At 45.2% G+C, this 18672-nt stretch overlaps 1 protein-coding gene across 1 annotated transcript; it reads left to right on the forward strand.

Moving 5' to 3' along the window:
• Nucleotides 1-1163: 1163 nt before the first annotated feature.
• On the forward strand, nucleotides 1164-10020 carry LOC107395569 (beta-1,3-galactosyltransferase 9). The gene is made up of 4 exons (XM_070551983.1): nucleotides 1164-1214; nucleotides 4985-5121; nucleotides 8282-8348; nucleotides 8450-10020. The coding sequence occupies exons 1-4, from the start codon at nucleotides 1164-1166 to the stop codon at nucleotides 9548-9550; spliced, it is 1356 nt and encodes a 451-aa protein (XP_070408084.1). The 3' UTR covers nucleotides 9551-10020.
• Nucleotides 10021-18672: the final 8652 nt, after the last annotated feature.

An 18672-nucleotide genomic window follows, 5' to 3' on the forward strand; every position in this document is an offset into this window, starting at 1 on the left:
ACGTATTGCGCATAAGCACGTATGGGCTGCCAACTCACGCATTTGACCCTCTTCACACGCTCTCACGCCACACCTCCAATCTCTCAAGCTCTATGAAGCTGACCCCCTGTCAGCTTCAAAATTGCAGGCAAATAGGCTGCTCGGTTAGTGCTTTGTTTGTGCTGATTTGTGCAGGTAAAATTGACGTTTGTGCTGCTATGGTTTCTGAGATATTAAACTTTATTTTATAGGTCATTCAGAGTTCACCGTCCCCCCGGACTGCTCCAAAATGGACGTATAGGTGGCCTAGTGTCCTTTTTCCAAAATGCCATTTTATCCTATCTCAAACTCGCCATTTTTGGCTTTTTGTACGTACTTTGTAGTACAATTAATGAAAAAGTGCACAGTAAAAGCAGTTCATATTTTTTTACCCGGTAGTACTTGTTAGTGATTGACTATTATTGACTATTATTCCAATTATCCGGAAGTAGTGGTCCTCCGCAATATTTCTGCTGTTATTGTGATTTCACAATCGTAATCAATTTTTGCCCGACAGGGGATCTCTCATGTTGTTTACAGTGACAATGGACCATGTTACAGCTGCCAAGAGTTTCATAAGTTTGCTGTGGATTATGATTTCCTACATATCACCTCGAGCCCACTGTTTCCTCAGTCCAATGGGAAGGCCGAAAAGGGGGTCCAGATCGTGAAACATCTTCTCAGGAAGGCAAAAGACAACCATGCTGACCCCCATTTGGCTCTGTTGAGTTATAGAGCCTCACCACTTGAACATGGTGTGTCTCCTGCTGAGCTTCTGATGCGACGAAGATTGAGGACCACTCTCCCATTCAGTGTCCCTCATGGGGTACCCCGGGATCTGGGGTTCCGAAGAAAATATCTGCAAATGAGACAGAAGAGGAATTAAGACAGGTCAACCAGATCACTGGAGCCGCTGGTCCAGAATGATACAGTGAGAGTTGAGGATTCCAATCACTGGAGTAGGAGAGCTGCTGTTATGGGGGAAGTTGGTCCTAGATCCTATGTGGTCAGGACTGAAGATGGCCAGACATTGAGGCGCAACCGTCGTGACTTGTTGAAGACTCAAGAGACTCCAGGGACAGGACTTTGATTATAGTTCGTCTCTTGTTGTTGAGCCGACTGCACGGCATGGTTTGTCAGCAGGGATGGCTGTGCAGGACAGCGTCTCGTCAGCAGAGGGAGCCAAATCTGAGCCTGTATCCTGTGGACTCAGAAGGACAACTCGCATTATTAAGCCTCCAGAGAGATTGAATCTTTAATAGTGCATGAAAAAAATAAAAAAAATAAAAAATAAAGTTTTTTTTTGTGGGACAAATGGGGATGTAGTGATAACTGTTATGGCTCTGCACACAAGGGGGTGGTATTAGATTATCTCTTTAAGGGTAGAGAGTGTTGATGAGGTCAATGACAAACAGCTGGTGAAGAAGAGAAATAAACATATTTTACAAAGAACATGAAACGTCGTGCTTAATTCAAGAAACATTACACTTAGTATGCATGTATAAGTGGCCTAGTGTCCTTTTTCTCAAATACCGTTTTATCCTATCTCAAACACGGCACGTTCGCTTTTTGGACATACTTTGAAGTACAATTACTGAAAAAGTACACTGTGAAAGTAGTTCATACTTTGGTACCAGGTAGTACTCAGGTACTTAGTATGCATGTATAGGTGGCCTAGTGTCCTTTTTCCCAAATCTCATTTTATCCTATCTCAAACACAGCAGGTTCGCTTTTTGGACATACTTTGAAGTACAATAACTGAAACAGTAAACAGTAAAAGTAGTTCATAATTTGGTAACAGGTAGTACTCAGGTACGTAGTATGCATGTATAGGTGGCCTAGTGTCCTTTTTCCCAAATCTCATTTTATCCTATCTCAAACATGACGCGTTCACTTTTTGGACATACTTTGAAGTACAATTACTTAAAATGTACACAGTAAACATAGTTCATACTTTGGTACCAGGTAGTACCCGAGGTACTTAGTAAGCATGTATAGGTGGTTTAGTGTCCTTTTTCCCAAATACCGTTTTATCCTATCTCAAACACTGCACATTGAGCTTTTTGTACGTAATTTGAAGTACAATTACTGAAAAAGTACACAGTAAAAGTAGTTCATACTTTGGCACCAGGTAGTACTCGAGGTACTTAGTAAGCTTGTATAGGTGGCCTACTGTCCTTTTTCCCAAACACCATTTTATCCTATCTCAAACACGGCACATTGAGCTTTTTGTATGTAATTTGAAGTACAATAACTGAAAAGGTTCACAGTAAAAGTAGTTCATATTTTGGTACCAGGTAGTACTCAGGTTGTCACGGACTCCTCCAGCTGACTGCATTCCATTCATTCCTGCCACTAACGTGGCGACTGACGTCATCACGCCGACACTACTTAAGGAAGTGCCGGCGTTTCATTCATTGCTCAGTCATCGTTCTCACCAGACTTTGCATCGAGTCTCCAGGCTTACCAGCCCTCTAAACCCTCAAGCTACACCGGCAGGAAATAACCACGCCGGTTATCTCCGTCTCTCCGCGTCTGGGCAACAGAACTCTCAGTCACGCTTCAGATCTGCCAACGAACCTGACAGGATGACTGAGCCCAAAGTTGACCCAGCGGAGTTTGCGCGTCTGCGTGCCGAAGTGGCTCAACAGCGCGCAACCTTGGATCAGCATACGGCAGAAATGAACCAGCTCCGTGCCATAGCTGATCGCCAAGCAACTAAGATCGAGTCACTCACCGAGCTAGTACTCCAGCTGACCACCGCTCTGCAACGTCAGACCGCAGCTGTTCCTGACAGGATGGAACCACGCCTCAGCCTTCCAGAGAAGTGGGACGGAACCAGGGGATCCCCGGAGGGCATGTTGGCGACCCTGGCCATGACTTTCGAGTGCCAACCGGCACATTACCCCACATCCTGCTCTCGTGTCGCCCTGCTGACCTCACTGTTGACAGGTCGAGCCGGTGAATGGGCGGCGGCTCTTTACAATCAGAAATCTCCTGCCTGCAATGACTATGAGACTTTTGTAAAGGAGATGAAAAAGACTTTTGTGCACCCCAGCAGCGAGATCTCGGACGAGACGCGGCTGCTTCAGCTTCGCCAGGGCTCCCAGACGGCGGCTCAGTACACCTCTCGCTTCCGGACGACAGCAGCTCGGTTGAGGTGGGATGACGCCGCCCTAAAGGCCGTTTACCTGGAGGGACTGTCACCGAGAATCCGGGAGGGCATGATCGGGCACGAGGTCCCAACCTCCCTGGACCTGGCAGTGGATCTGGCTCTCCAACTGGACCGCTGCATCCTGAACCGGCCGAGCACCATGTCAGCCCCCGTACACACCAGGACGTCACCCCGCCGGCCGGCTCACCAACTGACGGAGGAGCCGATGCAGCTGGGACATCTTCCCCCTGAGGAACGGGCACGGCGCTACCAGGAGGGAAGCTGCGCTTACTGTGGGGATTTGGGTCACCACCGTGGCACGTGCCCAAAACGACCGGGAAAAGGTCCCTCCGGGTCGGAGTAGGAGCTGTCCCACCTGGAGTCTCCACCTTTCCGGCTCCACACCGAACCACTCTCCCGGTCTCCCTCCACCTGGACCAAGGCCCGACCAGACTGGAGGCACTTTTAGACACTGGGGCTGCGGAGTGTTTTATCGATCACGGACTGGTTACTCGGCTCAAGATACCCCTCACCGCCCTCGACCGACCCATTCCCGTGATCTCTGTGGACGGCCGGCCCATCATGCCGTACCCTCTCACCCACCGAACTCAGGGTCTCCACATGACTATTGACCAACACCGGGAGACCCTCCACTTCCTGGTCATCCAGGCTCCGGCCACGCCACTCATCCTGGGTCATTCCTGGTTCTGCCGCCATGAGCCTCACATCTCCTGGTCCACCAGTAAAGTCCTGGCCTGGGGCACGGGTTGCCATAACCACCGGGACTCCCCTGCACCTCGGACCAGAGCAGCCACTCCCACAGACGTAGACCTGACGCTCATCCCTCCTCAATACCATGACCTCGCTCAGGTCTTCGCTAAAGAACCCACTACCAGGTTACCTCCTCACCGACCCTACGACCTGGAGATCAGGCTCCAGCCCGGCACCACCCCCCCTCGGGGTCGCCTGTTCTCCCTCTCTCCGGCGGAAACCCGGGCTATGGACAATTATATAACTGATGCCCTGCAGAAGGGATTCATCCGACCCTCAACATCCCCCGGGGCCGCGGGGTTTTTCTTTGTTAAGAAGAAGGAGGGGGAACTCCGGCCCTGCATAGACTATCGAGGGTTAAATAAAATAACGATCAGGGACCGTCACCCTCTCCCTCTCATGGGCACCGCTCTGGACGCCATCACCCAAGCCGCAGTGTTCACTAAACTGGATCTGCGCAGCGCCTATAACCTCATCCGTATTAAGGAAGGTGAGGAGTGGAAGACCGCTTTTATCACGCCCACTGGCCACTATGAATATTTGGTGATGCCTTTTGGACTCTGCAACAGCCCCGCCGTCTTCCAGCGGTTCATTACAGATGTGCTGAGAGACATGTTGGGCCGCTGGGTCTTTGTCTATCTAGATGACATCCTCATCTACTCCCGCACGGCTGAAGAGCACATCCGTCATGTTCGAGCGGTTCTGTCCCGCCTCCTGGACCATGGACTTTACTGCAAACTGGAGAAGTGTGCGTTTCACCAGGAGTCCACCTCCTTCCTGGGTTTTACCATCTCCTCCCAGGGCCTGAAGATGGACCCCCAGAAGGTTCAGGCCGTAGCTCAGTGGCCTCTACCCACGACCCTGAAGCAGCTGCAAAGCTTCCTGGGTTTCTCGAACTTTTACCGGAGGTTTATACGCAACTTCAGCTCCCTCGCAGCACCACTGACCTCACTCACCAAAACCACCAATCAGCCTCGCCCGTTTCGCCTTACTCCAGAGGCTGTCCGTGCTTTCCATGAGCTGGTCGGACGTTTCACTAAGGAACCCATCCTCCTCCACCCGGACCAGACCCGGCCCTTCGTCGTGGAGGTGGACGCCTCTGATGTGGGAGCGGGTGCCGTTCTCTCACAACGGGGTCCAGACTCTAAGCTCCACCCATGTGCCTACTTCTCCCGGAAGTTTTCCCCCACACAGCAGAACTACGGGGTCGGCGACAGAGAGCTGCTGGCAATAAAATGGGCGCTGGAGGAATGGAGGCAGTGGCTCCTGGGGACCACCGATCCCTTTCTGATCTGGACCGACCACCAGAATCTCATTCATCTACAGACTGCCCGCCAGCTCAACCCACGTCAGGCTCGGTGGGCCCTCTTTTTCGAGCCGTACCACTTCCATATCGCCTACCGGCCCGGCTCCAAGAACCTCAAGGCGGACGCTCTCTCTCGGCGTTTCGCACCAGATGCCGCCCCCCCGGAGCCTCGGACCATTCTGCCGACTCAACGCTTCCTGGCCTCCCTCCAATGGCCGTTGGAGCAGTCCATACAGGCGGCACTTCCTGGCGATCCAGCGCCGCCGGAGACCCCACCGAACCGTCTCTACGTTCCCGCCTCCTGCCGGCAAGAGGCGCTCACGTGGGGGCATTGTTCGCGGCTCGCGGGACATCAAGGACAAGCCCGTACCCTCCAGTTCCTCCGTCGGGCTCTCTGGTGGCCGTCCATGAGGAAGGACGTCCGCGAGTTTGCAGCTGCATGTGATGTGTGTGCTCGCTCCAAGTCCTCCAACCGACCCGGCGCTGGAGAGTTGCAGCCTCTCCCTGTGCCCAAACGGCCGTGGTCACACATCGGGCTGGACTTTGTCACGGGACTGCCGGTGGTCGACCACCTGGACACTATAATGACTATCACGGACCGTTTCTCCAAGGCCGTGCACTTAGTGGCCCTGGCCGGCCTCCCCACTGCCAAGAGAACGGCCGAACTGCTCCTGGAACAGGTGGTGCGGCTCCATGGTTTCCCTCAGGACGTGGTTTCCGACCGAGGACCCCAGTTCGTCTCACGCTTCTGGAAGGCGTTCTGTCGCCTGGTCGGTGCTTCCACCAGTCTGTCCTCTGGATACCACCCGCAGACAAACGGTCAGACAGAGAGAGCTAACCAGCAGCTTGGACGCTACCTGCGCTGCTTCGCTTCGTCCCAGCCGACCACCTGGCCCCGCTTCCTCCTGTGGGCGGAGCTGTCGCACAACCTCCAGACCTCCTCTGCCACGAGTCTGTCTCCCTTCGAGACCTGTTACGGGTATCAGCCTCCTCTGTTTGATCATCAGGTGCCCGAGGTGGAGGTCCCTGCTGCCCAGACGCTGGTCCGCCGCTGTCGGCTCGCCTGGATCCGGGCCCGTGCGGCCATCACCCGGGCCAACACGGAGTATGCCCGTCAGCATCGCCGCCGCCACCGGCCTGGCCCCGTCTTCCGGTCTGGCGACCAGGTGTGGCTCTCCTCCGCTAACCTGAGGATGCCGGCTGGCTCCCGGAAGCTCACTCCTCGCTTCCTGGGTCCGTTCCCTGTCCTCAAGGTCATCAATCCAGTCACCTGCCGTCTACGCCTCCCGGCTACTCTCCGGATCCACCCGGTCTTTCACGTCTCCCAGCTTAAGCCGGTGATCTCCTCTCCTCTCCACCCTCCACCGGTCCGGGTGCCTCCGCCCCGCGGTGTTGAGGCGGATCGCACCTACACGGTCCGCAGGATACTGGACGCCCGCCGCCGGGGACGAGGTTGGCAGTACCTCGTGGACTGGGAGGGGTACGGGCCTGAGGAATGCTCTTGGGAGCCCACGAGCTCGTTTGTCGATCCTGCCCTGCTAGCAGACTTCTGGGCCCGCCGTCCTGGGACTTCGGGTGCCGTCCCTAGAGGGGGGGGTCCTGTCACGAACTCCTCCAGCTGACTGCATTCCATTCATTCCTGCCACTAACGTGGCGACTGACGTCATCACGCCGACACTACTTAAGGAAGTGCCGGCGTTTCATTCATTGCTCAGTCATCGTTCTCACCAGACTTTGCATCGAGCCTCCAGGGTTACCAGCCCTCTAAACCCTCAAGCTACACCGACAGGAAATAACCACGCCGGTTATCTCCGTCTCTCCGCGTCTGGGCAACAGAACTCTCAGTCACGCTTCAGATCTGCCAACAAACCTGACACAGGTACTTAGTATGCATTTTTAGGTGGCCTAGTGTCCTTTTTCCCAAATCTCATTTGATCCTATCTCAAACATGGCACCTAAGCTTTTTGGACATACTTTGAAGTACAATTACTGAAAAAGTGCACAGTAAAAGTAGTTCATACTTTGTTACCAGGTAGTACTCGAGGTACTTAGTATGCATTTATAGGTGGCCTAGTGTCCTTTTTCCCAGATACTGTTTTATCCTATCTGTAACACGGCACATTGAGCATTTTGTACGTAATTTGAAGTACACTAACTGAAAATGTTCACAGTAAAAGTAGTTCATACTTTGGTACCAGGTAGTACTAGAGGTACGTAGTAAGCATGTATAGGGTGCCTAGTGTCCTTTTTTCAAAATGCCATTTTATCCTATCTCAAACTCGCCACTTTTGGCTTTTTGTACGTAATTTGAAGTACAATAACTGAAAAAGTTCACAGTAAAAGTAGTTCATACTTTGGTACCAGGTAGTACTCGAGGTACTTAGTATGCATGTATAGGTGGCCTAGTGTCCTTTTTCCCAAATACTGTTTTATCCTATCTCTAACACGGCACATTGAGCGTTTTGTATGTAATTTGAAGTACAGTAACTGAAAAAGTTCACAGTAAAAGTAGTTCATACTTTGGTAACAGGTAGTACTAGAGGCATTTAGTAAGCATGTATAGGTGGCCTAGTGTCCTTTTTCCAAAATGCCATTTTATCCTATCTCAAACTCTCCACTTTTGGCTTTTTGTACGTATTTTGTAGTACAATTACTGAAAAAGTACACAGTAAAAGTAGTTCATACTTTGGTACCAGGTAGTACTCGAGGTACTTAGTAAGCATGTATAGGTGGCCTAGTGTCCTTTTCCCCAAATACCGTTTTATCCTATCTCAAACACGGCACATAGAGCTTTTTGTATGTAATTTGAAGTACAATAACTGAAAAAGTACACAGTAAAAGTAGTTCATTGCTGGTATTTGAAGGGGTATTGGCTTGAAACAGCTCCCTTCCACATATCATTAAAGTTGCATGAACAATGCACGGAACACTCCCCTAAACGAGGACTGACTTTGGGTGCGGGGTGCAGGGTTACATGCTTCTAGAGTGTCATGAAAGCAGAAACCCTGTTATTGTTGTAAAGCCTAAAGCAGGTCCACTCATCACCTGGAGCTTAGAACACAGGTGAACAACAATCCAACGTCATCAGCTGTCATGCAGGTACTGATATGTTTTTTATATTTGACTCCTAAATTGTAGATTAAGTTATATCACCTTGTTAACCTATACTCTCTGTCTCTCTTCAAATAATTCAATTCCAGTGTTTCCTGTGCAAGCTGCGCACCCATCAGTGGTGTTTCCTCTTCTTCAACGTGATGCTTTTCCATGCCTTGTTGTTTGGGGCAGATTTTGTTGAGGAGTATCTCCTGCAGCCCACACCTATTGTTTACACGGATGGTATGGTCGTTAGTGTGAGAGAGAAAGCGAGAAAACTGGACCTTAGCGCTGCAAAGGAGAACCTATCCCAGGCATACTCGATCACCAATCCTGAAGCCTGCAGAAACCCCGACCTCCTCCTTCTGACTCTAGTCTTCAGCTCTCCTGCTAACATCACTCAGAGAGATGCAGTCAGAAGAACATGGGCAAACCAAACACTAATTCAAGGGTGTCCGGTAAAGACACTGTTCTTTATAGGAGCATCTCAGACTTCAGACACTCAGGAAGTTCTCTTGAGAGAGTCTGAGCATTATGGAGATATAGTCCAGGGCCGTTCTGCAGATGATTCATCCTTCCATGGATCCAGAGAGAGGACAGTCTTGGCTCTTCGTTGGATCATCACATTTTGTCCTCTAGCACGTTTTGTTCTGCTGACTAATGAGGCTGTGTTTGTCAACCTCCCCGCCATTGGAAGCTACTTGTTGGGGCTTCACAGGCACCCCGAAGACCTGTATCTAGGTAGGGTGATCCAAAATGACTCTCCTAACAGGGACTCCAACAGTCCTGGCTACCTCCCTCCCTCGGTCTATCCCCCAAAACACCTGCCTGAATACTGCGACGGAACAGCTTATGTTCTGTCCCAGGATGTTGTCCGGAAAGTGTACGTGGCATCTGCAGCCATCCTTTTACCTGTGCCTGCTGACGTTTTTGTGGGTCTCTGTGCTCAGAAAGCTGGTGTGACACCAGCCCACAGTGCCAGGTTCCCAGGAGAGAAACACATCCACTATAATGCCTGCTGCTACAAGTATCTGTTCGGCTCAGCGAGAATGGGGAGCCAGGAGTTAGAAACGATCTGGACTCACCTACAACAGCGAGGTGGAAGATGTTCGCTGTTAAAGACGTATTATGGCCTGGTGGTCTGTAAGGTTCGCACCTATTTAGACAAACTGTCCCTCTTCAGTGGAAACGGAGAAACGGGATTCTAATTAGGGATGTTTGATATTGTCTTTTTTACCATTTTCCAGTAGATCGATAAAATCTAACGCTTAATTTCCGATGTGATATAAATCAGTACCAATAAATGCAAACGCACATCCCCCGCCTTCCAAAATAAAAATGATATAATAATTTTAGGTAACTAACACCCCATGTCATATCATGTGCAAACTATGACAACTACTTTGATTTAAGTTAGGCCAGTTGTCCCAAACAAACTTAAGTATATCAAATAGAAACCGTGGATCTGTCATATTTTGGCATTTTGAGTGTGAGGAGAAGAAGCTGAAGGGCATGGGATGAAAATGTTTTCTCATGAAAAAAGTAACAATTGACAGAGATATTGCAATTTAAAACCAGTGTTGGTTAATATTAATGGTACACCCCTAATTGATCGTATTTTTCTTGTTTGCGTACACTGCTCAGCCTGTAATGTCTGATGTCAAACACTGCTATGTAAAAATTTACTTCTTATGAGGAATGAGGCTTTAATAGAGGGAGCCCCTCCCCCATACATATAAAGCTATATCTATAAAAATTATACATCATAGTTGTTTTTTTGTGAAAGCTTCAATATTAAAAAAGTGTTTTCTAATAAATGAATTCCACAAAGGAAAAATCTTTTAACACTCCCGCTTTTATTTATTTGGAAACATATTTACGGAATGGAGACTGTTTTGACATTGTATCAAAAGACGTACTGTCACAGATCCCACTAAAGGAAACTAAAACGTAATGTTTGTACTAAATATTTACTCTGGAAAGAGTAATCCTTCTGAGACAACAGGAACAACCCGTGGCCAGGACCCACTATGATCTATTTTAACCTTTTCAATAAATAATCTGTGAGAAAAAACACCTATGTGAGCATTTCCTTCAGTTTGAATTTTTCAGCAGTGACATCACATTTCTTACCAGTTCGACTACAACAATTTTAATTGCTCTAAATTCAGCATGCAGAATTCTTTTAAGGGACAGATTTGCAAGTTTATCATCAGTTTTGAATAAATCAAAGATATTTGAAATTTAGTAAAAGAAGAAGACATAATCTGTCGAAACGTCAGTTCTGTTTGTTTTGCACCTTTTAAAGTGCTGAGGACCAGTTTGCTCCAGTCATACTTTATCCTCTATATTTGAAGGATAATCCCCTGAGAAGCATCATCTTGTTTCCAAGCTGCACAAGCAACAATACCCTTAACAAAACTTCCCATTCACAACAACATTCATACAGCTCAACAAATCTTAACCCTCTCTCAAATCCCTGTCCTCTAAATGCTTCAATGCGGTAACCGTAGACGTTCAGATATAAAACGTGACGTGCAAGTACAGTACAGTTCAGCATAATGAAGTTAAGTGACAGTTAAGAGTGGGTATAGTCAAACGCAGGGGCATGTATTTTGCATATGATCATATAATGATGCCTTAAAGAGATTAAGAGACTATTGGAGCTTTGAATTTGAATGCACAACGACCTACTTCTTTATTAATTTAGGGAACATTATAAAATAATTGTTCAGTGTACCTTAAAGGTGCAATATGTAAGAATATAGTGATAGTTTTTGTCAGGTTTAAGCACCTAAGACACCATATAACAACACAACACAAGGAAAGAGACACAAAAGTCAGAATTCTGTTTAAGCTCGAGGAGAATGGAATAAAGTCACACCAACCCAGTCTCCACTGAGCTGACGCTTCCCCAAACCATTCTGGCCTTTGAAATCCGAGCACCTCTATTTATTACAAATTTGGAGCTTCCCTGGTTACATGCCTGAGAGCTGATCTAAAGGGAGGGGGGAAACACAGCTCTCAGTCCTAAATTGTTACAAGTTTAAAACAAAGAGCATTCATTATTACACGAAGAACTTTCAGTGTCTAATCACACGATGAGTAGCAAACAGTTTGCACGATTCAGCAATTGACAGAACAGCAGATCTCCTCAGGTCATCCTTGGATCACATTAGGTCAGATTTTAACACCCTTAAAGTCTCATGAGGGAATTTTACAATACAGCAACTGTTTAAGCATTTAAATGGTATAATCATTAAGCATAAAACATGACAAATGAAACATTCTTTAATTGTAATGAAAGCATAAATGAAACAATCTTTAATTGTAATAAAAGCATAAAACATGATAATTGAAAACATGAATAATAATTCTCTCAGTTTTACAGTGAGAAAATCCCAAAAGGGTCCTTTTGGAAGGAAGGTTAAACTGAAACATATTTCATATCCAGCTGGCTGCAGGGATTGTCAGTTTTTCTCCTTCCAAAACATAAGGAGGGACGTTGCCACTGTTTTCCATCAATGAGCGTGGAGTTGCCATGTCTCCTGCGAGCTAATACTGCAGCGCGGATGATTGTAATTTGACGAAGGCCAGCAAAAAGCTCCAGAGCTGTTTAAAGTGGTTGCAGTAACCACATTTTACCACAGGATGTCATATTTACTTTATTTCTACATAATGCACCTTTAAATTACATGGAGACCTAAATGCAATTGAACATTATTTTAGATAATGAGGATGTTTTAGGAAATGACATCTGAAGATGAACAGTGAAAGTGCTTTATTGAATTAAGTGCTAGCTCATTTAAAAGTTAATACACTTGACTGTGGTTTAGTATACAAGTCTGTAAAAATCGCTATAAACAACAAGAGAATGAAGACTTGTATCAAAGGTGTTCTGTAGACTACGTTGACTGAGTAATAATTATTTTTCTGACCTGAAAAGTGAAACAGTAAATATGAACAAAGTCTTCCAGGTCAATATGATACTTTCTTGACTTTGCCAGACAAAAATAAATAAATAAAAACCATAGTTTTATGTCCTTATGTTATAAAATTCCACAGAAGAAGGTTTGGTCTCCATCCCAGCATCTTGAGCTGACCAAACAAAATGTTTGGTTGTTTTACAACCGTCTTCCTGCCGGTGGTTTACACTGAAACACTCGATTCCACCTGGGAAACATTCCACTGTGTCTGCAGATCTTTTCCTGGGGCCGTCCGTCCCCCTGCAGTGGACCAACGTATTTTAAAGAAGACGTCCCAGCGCGTGTGTAAAGTGTTTCTGACGGACAATTAACATTACAGCAGAGTGAGTGGGGTCTAATCTATGAAAACTCTGATGGTTTTGCAGGGTTGATAATCTGTCTTTCTATTTCTTTATCATATCTGCATTTACCTTTCTTGCTGTGGTCCCAGCTTATCGTCACACTTGTTTCCAGTGAAATTCCAAGGAAGTTGACTGCATGAAGAATGGTAAATGGCTTGTATTTGTGTAGCGCCTTCTTAGCGTATATATATATATACATATAACACTCCAAAACTCATAGTCTGTGCTTTCCTGCTACTGTGGCATTCAGCTTTTTCCAAAAGCATGTTTGAGTCCAGCTATTCATCATTCAGAGTCTTCCACAGAAGCTTCTGGCTCTGAATTTTGTTGAGGTTTGCAAAAAAAAATTCCAAGAGAAAGTGGAAACAGGGTCTGGGTAGCGAGGGAACCCATCAGTAGTCACCTCCTCCTAAACCAAAACCGAGCGTAGGCACACACACACACAGACAGACATAAGAAAGCCTGTAGGGATTGTTAATGTGAGGTTGAGGGGTCGGTGAGATGCATGTGGGTGGTGTGTCTAATGAATAGCTCTCCTCAGAGAGAAGCATCGCTGAAGGGAGGAGCTCATCAAACCAGAGGAGACAAGTTTATTTGGAGTGTTTACGCTGAAGAACTTCACAGACGTGGTTGGTGATTTCAGGGGATGGTCGGTGGGAATTGATGTAACAGTTGAAAGAAATAATTTGCTATTCATCACATGTGAAACTGAAGAAGCAGTTTGTGTTTTATGTGTCAAAGCTGATGAATTGTAAGGTTTTACATTCAGAGCTGAGGGGTCAGTGTTTTATGTAATCCTCCAGCCCACGCTCATTTACATAGAAGCTGTAACCTCAAGGATAAACCCTCTTTTTCAGTGTTTTATTTTTCCTTTCCCTTTTTGTACACTCCATAATCCATGATTTGAGGTTTTGGAATGTTTTCCAAGCCAGAAGTTTGTGCCTTTCTGCACAGCTGCGTTTGACTTCTTGCGTTTTAATTATGGATTCTATAAGTTTTGGCTTTGACTTTCTCCTCTAGTCCAAAAAAAGAAGACATGCATCTGGAGAAACATACATGCATTCAAGTGAAAAAACTTCACAGCACATCTTGAGTTAGCAGTAAGAAAGTTGTTTGTAGAGTTTCACCTATAAACATTACCACCGTTGCATTTCGAGCCCTAAAGGTCTAACATTTGCTGCTTAAATTTCAAAGTGAATTGACCGTGCTTTTTAACTCTTGGACACAACTGAGGTGGACAATAAAGGTTAGGGTTAAATTAATGTTTACTGTAAAGGTTGATGTCTAGACATTGAAGGCTTGGGTGTTCCAGGGGAGGGGAAAAGACCATCACTCCCAAATCTCGGGTGAATGATGAAGTGCAAGAGAAGCACTGAAGGATTACAGATACACTGCAATGGTCCAAGCTCTGATGGGAGGAGAAGAATCCAGATGGAGGTGAAGAGAAGCAGCAGTGAAGAGACGGCAGGCTTTTTTTTAAGGTTATTGAGGCAATACATGGTAAATGGTAAAATGGCCTGTATTTGATATAGCGCCTTCTAGAGTCCTGGAATGCCCCAAGGTGCTTTACAACACAGTCAGTCATTCACTCATTCACACCCCGGTGGGGATGAGCTACTGTGCAATGTAGCCACAGCTGTTCTGGGGCGCACTGACAGAGGCGAGTCTGCCGTACAATGGTGCCGCCAGTCCCTCCGACCACCACCAGCAGGCAAGTTGGGTTGAGTGTCTTACCCAAGGATACAACGGAAGCAACAACTGAGCGGGGATCGAACCTGCAACCTTCTGATTACGGGGCGAGCACTTAACTCCTGTGGTACCGTCACCCCATACATACTTTATACACAAGAGAATTGTAGCACACCTAGTAAATACTGGGTTAAAAAGAGCGTAATTAAAGCTGGGTGCGTAGTTTAATTTTTTAAAAGATAAAATGTGTAATTTTTACCGTTAACTCTGGAAATATCCATTGAAATGTTGTTGAAAATAAATAAAATGATGTCCAGTTGTTGAAAAATGTTGGCGACTTCGTAACATATAACCATAAAAATCGTATCTGAAGTACAAAGGGCAGCGGCCTCTGGGGGACGTTATATTAGTTGTCAGGACCTGCTTCGGTATACCCTGTCTCTGGTGTCTAGGCTCCCTTGTTAGTGTTGATTGAACTCACCTGCCCCTCGTTACCCCCCCCCCCACCACCACCACCACCACCACATCTCCACATCATGACAGACGCCATGTTTCCTTCTGGCCAGCTTGGGGTCCTGCGCCTGTTGATGACATCACACTAGATGATCGGCTGAACGTATGACCATGTTCAAAAACATTGAAGCAGTAAGAAACATAAATTTAATAACAGAATTGCTAAACTCTTTTCAAAACCTATGTGGAAGAACAGGATTGAAAAAGAGAGCAGTATTGCCGTAGTGTGACGTCATCGGCAGGTGCAGGACCTGAGCAGATCCAGATTCTACAACCAGTGGCGCCCCCAAGGCCCCCCCCCCCCCCCCCCGGAAAAGTCAGTGTTAATAAATCATATTATGTTCAGTCAAACCATGAATTGATCTTGTTTATTCAAGACATAATTGTAAAGCAAAATAAAAAGAATTAAATGAATGAGTAAAGAAATAATCGGAATAAAAAACAATTTCTGCTGCTCACCATTTTAAAAAGGTTTTAATCTCCATAGTTTTTTTGTGAACACAGCAACAGGTGAATTAAACAAAAAAAAAATACATTTTAAAATAGATTTAGAAATAACATTTTTAATCACTGAAATGTTTTTTTCTGAATTTGTGTTTGTAAAATTTAAGTTAAATGTTTTGGATACTTACTGTTATATATATATATATATATATATATGTATATATATATATATGTATATATATATATACATATATATATATATATACACATCCATCCATTTTCTGAACCCGCTTTGTCCATGCAAGGTCGCGGGGGGGCTGGTGCCTATCTCCAGCGGTCAACGGGCAATCAGGCGGGGTACACCCTGGACAGAGAGCCAGTCCATCGCAGGGCAACACAGAGACACACAGGACAAACAATCATGCACATACACACTCACACCTAAGGGCAATTTGGACAGACCAATTAACCCAGGCAGTGAAGCGAACCCAGGACCTTCTTGCTACAAGGCAACAGCTCTAACCACTGCGCCACTGCGCAGCCATATATATATATATATATATATATATATATATATATATATATATATATATATACATACACATACGAATAAAGGAGCAATGCAATACATCACCACAGGCTAAACTCTTCCCGAGTTACCACAAGAACCAATTTGGTGTGCCACCCCAAAAATTTCTTTGGCCCCGTCTGGCCACCCCATCAATATTTTCTGGAGGCGTCCTTGACTACAGCGCCAGAAAACTACAATCAGCGTTGCATTCTCTCAACTGAATTAACTGAAGGACTGTCAAAGTCTGAGGAAGAGTCATGCTGAGGTTGCATGCTTTCTGCTCCACAGGTAACAGCATTTACCGTAATTTATTACTCAGCAAATCCAAGACACTGATGGTGCATCTGGCTCAGACCCAAGGGATACAAGCACCATTTTCTGACACCCTCCTGCCAGTCATTGCCAAAGAGTGGAGAAAAAGAGGATAATAAAAAGCCTGACACTCTCACTTTATTAAATCCATCACTTTTTGAATGAAGAACTTTATTAAAACAGTAATAATAACTCTTTTATATTGTTAACAAAACTGTAAAATGAAACAGATAGCACTTTTATACTGTAATATATGTACTTTATTACACAATCAACTTTTTAACTTTCTTTTCTCCCTATTGTTTGAAAGACATCCTCTTCAAAATTATCTGTGATTAACATTAAATTTCACATAGTTCCCCATCCGGTCTCACACTGGTGACTCCTCATAGTTCATCCTCTGGGACTCAACAAACTTTTGACTGTAATTTAACTGCAGATAATGTGGACCTTTGCTATTTAGAAAATAATTAAATCTGGTCAGATTTCATCCAAGTAGTTTTCTAGAGCTCTGGATCTACACCAGATCCCATTTTTTGGATTACAGCTTGGGAAAACTTGCATTTGTAGTAAAAAAGACAGAATTATCTCAGCACCTCATCATTTTTATTTATTTTTTTGTTCGCTGTTCTTCCGAGACATTGGCATGTGATAGATAGATGATGTGACAGATTTCTTTTCCTGCAGTCATCTTGAAATCTGTCAGTTCAAAGAAACTATTAAGGTGGGCCAAGCCTGTCAAAGACCTGAAGCACTGAGTGATTTATCAAAGAGCTCCTCACTCACTCCTGTCATGGGTGGAGACTCGTGTCTGTTTGGAGGATATCAGATCGCATATTATTAGAGGCTTTCACTGAATTTGTTGATGGACTCTGCGCTGGCAGAGTCCCTCCCCCTCGCTTTGTTTCAGTTGCCAGAGGATGAAGACATCTGTTAATGCTTAAATACCTCAGTGTTCTGCAAGTTCAACAGAGTTTGTTTTATTTAACATCAACATGATATATTAGCAGCGTAAAATGACACACTAAAAACCTTAACATGTGTAGAAATGATCCTTGAAAAGTGGCCAATGTGGTAACCTTTTCATAGCATCGTGCAGGGTGGGACCCACCTTACAGCAGGAAGGGTCCTTGTTTGAACCTGCTGGAACCCTTTCATCTGGAGGTTGCTTCTACCCACATAAATATTTTCCACATTACAGATTCTTATCTATGGATGCACAAAGCAGAAATTCTCAGGCACTTTTTAAAAACATTATTCAAAACTACACAGTCTGGCAAGGTTAAAATGATGAACTGTTTTTTTCTAGTTGCCCCAGTTTGCTAGCCTGGCAAGCTGTCCTATGTAAATATGTAGTCTGGCCATGACCCATCGATGGGTCTCAGTCTTGGGGTAGAATCTACGATTGTCTGTCAAACTCTCCGCATGCTGTTGGTGTGAGGTTCCAGTAGAGTGTGGCTAGACTGACATGCAGAGAAAATTTATTTTACTTCGGCCACGGTCTGTCTAGCTTTCTAGGCTACCAGTATGCCTTAGAATATTTAAAAACTAGGTTCCTATTTCAAATTTATGTAAGCTTTTCGTCTAGTGCTCCAGTATGCCATGGAATTCGTAAATGTAGATCCCTATTTCAGACTACATATGGTTTTCTCCAGGTGCTCCGATTTGCCTTAAAATATGTAAAATTTCATATGCCACAGCTGGTAAGACAGCGAGGGACCCAATGTATCGACACCAGTCTACATGGGCTTAACCTGGTAAGCTGGATCTTCTGAAGGATGCAGCCCCTGAATTTGGTCACAGACGCTTGTGTTGATGGCTAGAGGCTGATGTGTGCAACACAAATACATGTCCATGTGAGAACGCCATACGTGTGTGGTTTATGACTGTGTTGTAAACCACTTTGGGGGGTTGTAAAGCCCTAGAAGGTGCTATATCAAGTACAGGTAATTTACCATTTATTTATCATGTGGGTGCAGAACTGAATATTCTGTTCTGAAAAATCTTAATCCAAATACGTACCAGTATGCGTACCATGTTGTATATTTTGGTATTTTGTCAATAATTTTTCCTTTATTGTGTAAATTATATGGTTTCAATTCTGGCATTTGTGTCATACTGTTTGGCTCATTTAAATGAGAATGGTTGGCAAATGATTGGTTTGATGTTTGGTAGCCTTGCCTTGCTGGCTCATGTATTTAAAGCTAAAGTTAGTATAAGATTATCGTCAATATTCTTCACATTCAGCATGCCACCGTCAGCCTGGAGCCACTGTCCTTTACTGTAATGCAGCACATGCTTTCAGTTCAGCTAGCAGTATAGAACCCACAGATATTCTAAGACCTTTAAAAAAGATTCATCCTTTTTTCTTTTTGTACAAAGATTTTATTGACACAGAAATGTTTAGTTATGTTTGACTTTATGTGTTCGGCTCTGGTAGTTTTATTTTTGATTGAGAATTATTCTAGGCTTCA

This window comes from Nothobranchius furzeri, chromosome 6, assembly GCF_043380555.1.
Source record: "Nothobranchius furzeri strain GRZ-AD chromosome 6, NfurGRZ-RIMD1, whole genome shotgun sequence".
In the NCBI taxonomy this organism is placed as follows: Eukaryota; Metazoa; Chordata; class Actinopteri; order Cyprinodontiformes; family Nothobranchiidae; genus Nothobranchius; species Nothobranchius furzeri.

Bases quoted from the DNA above. Each gene is read 5' to 3' on its own strand.
- LOC107395569 (XM_070551983.1), top strand. From the start codon at position 1,164: ATGGCTGTGCAGGACAGCGTCTCGTCAGCAGAGGGAGCCAAATCTGAG. The intron at 5,122-8,281 runs GTTTTCCCCCAC...AGCCTAAAGCAG, and splicing joins TGTGCCTACTTCTCCCGGAA to GTCCACTCATCACCTGGAGC. The intron at 8,349-8,449 runs GTACTGATATGT...ATTCAATTCCAG, and splicing joins CGTCATCAGCTGTCATGCAG to TGTTTCCTGTGCAAGCTGCG.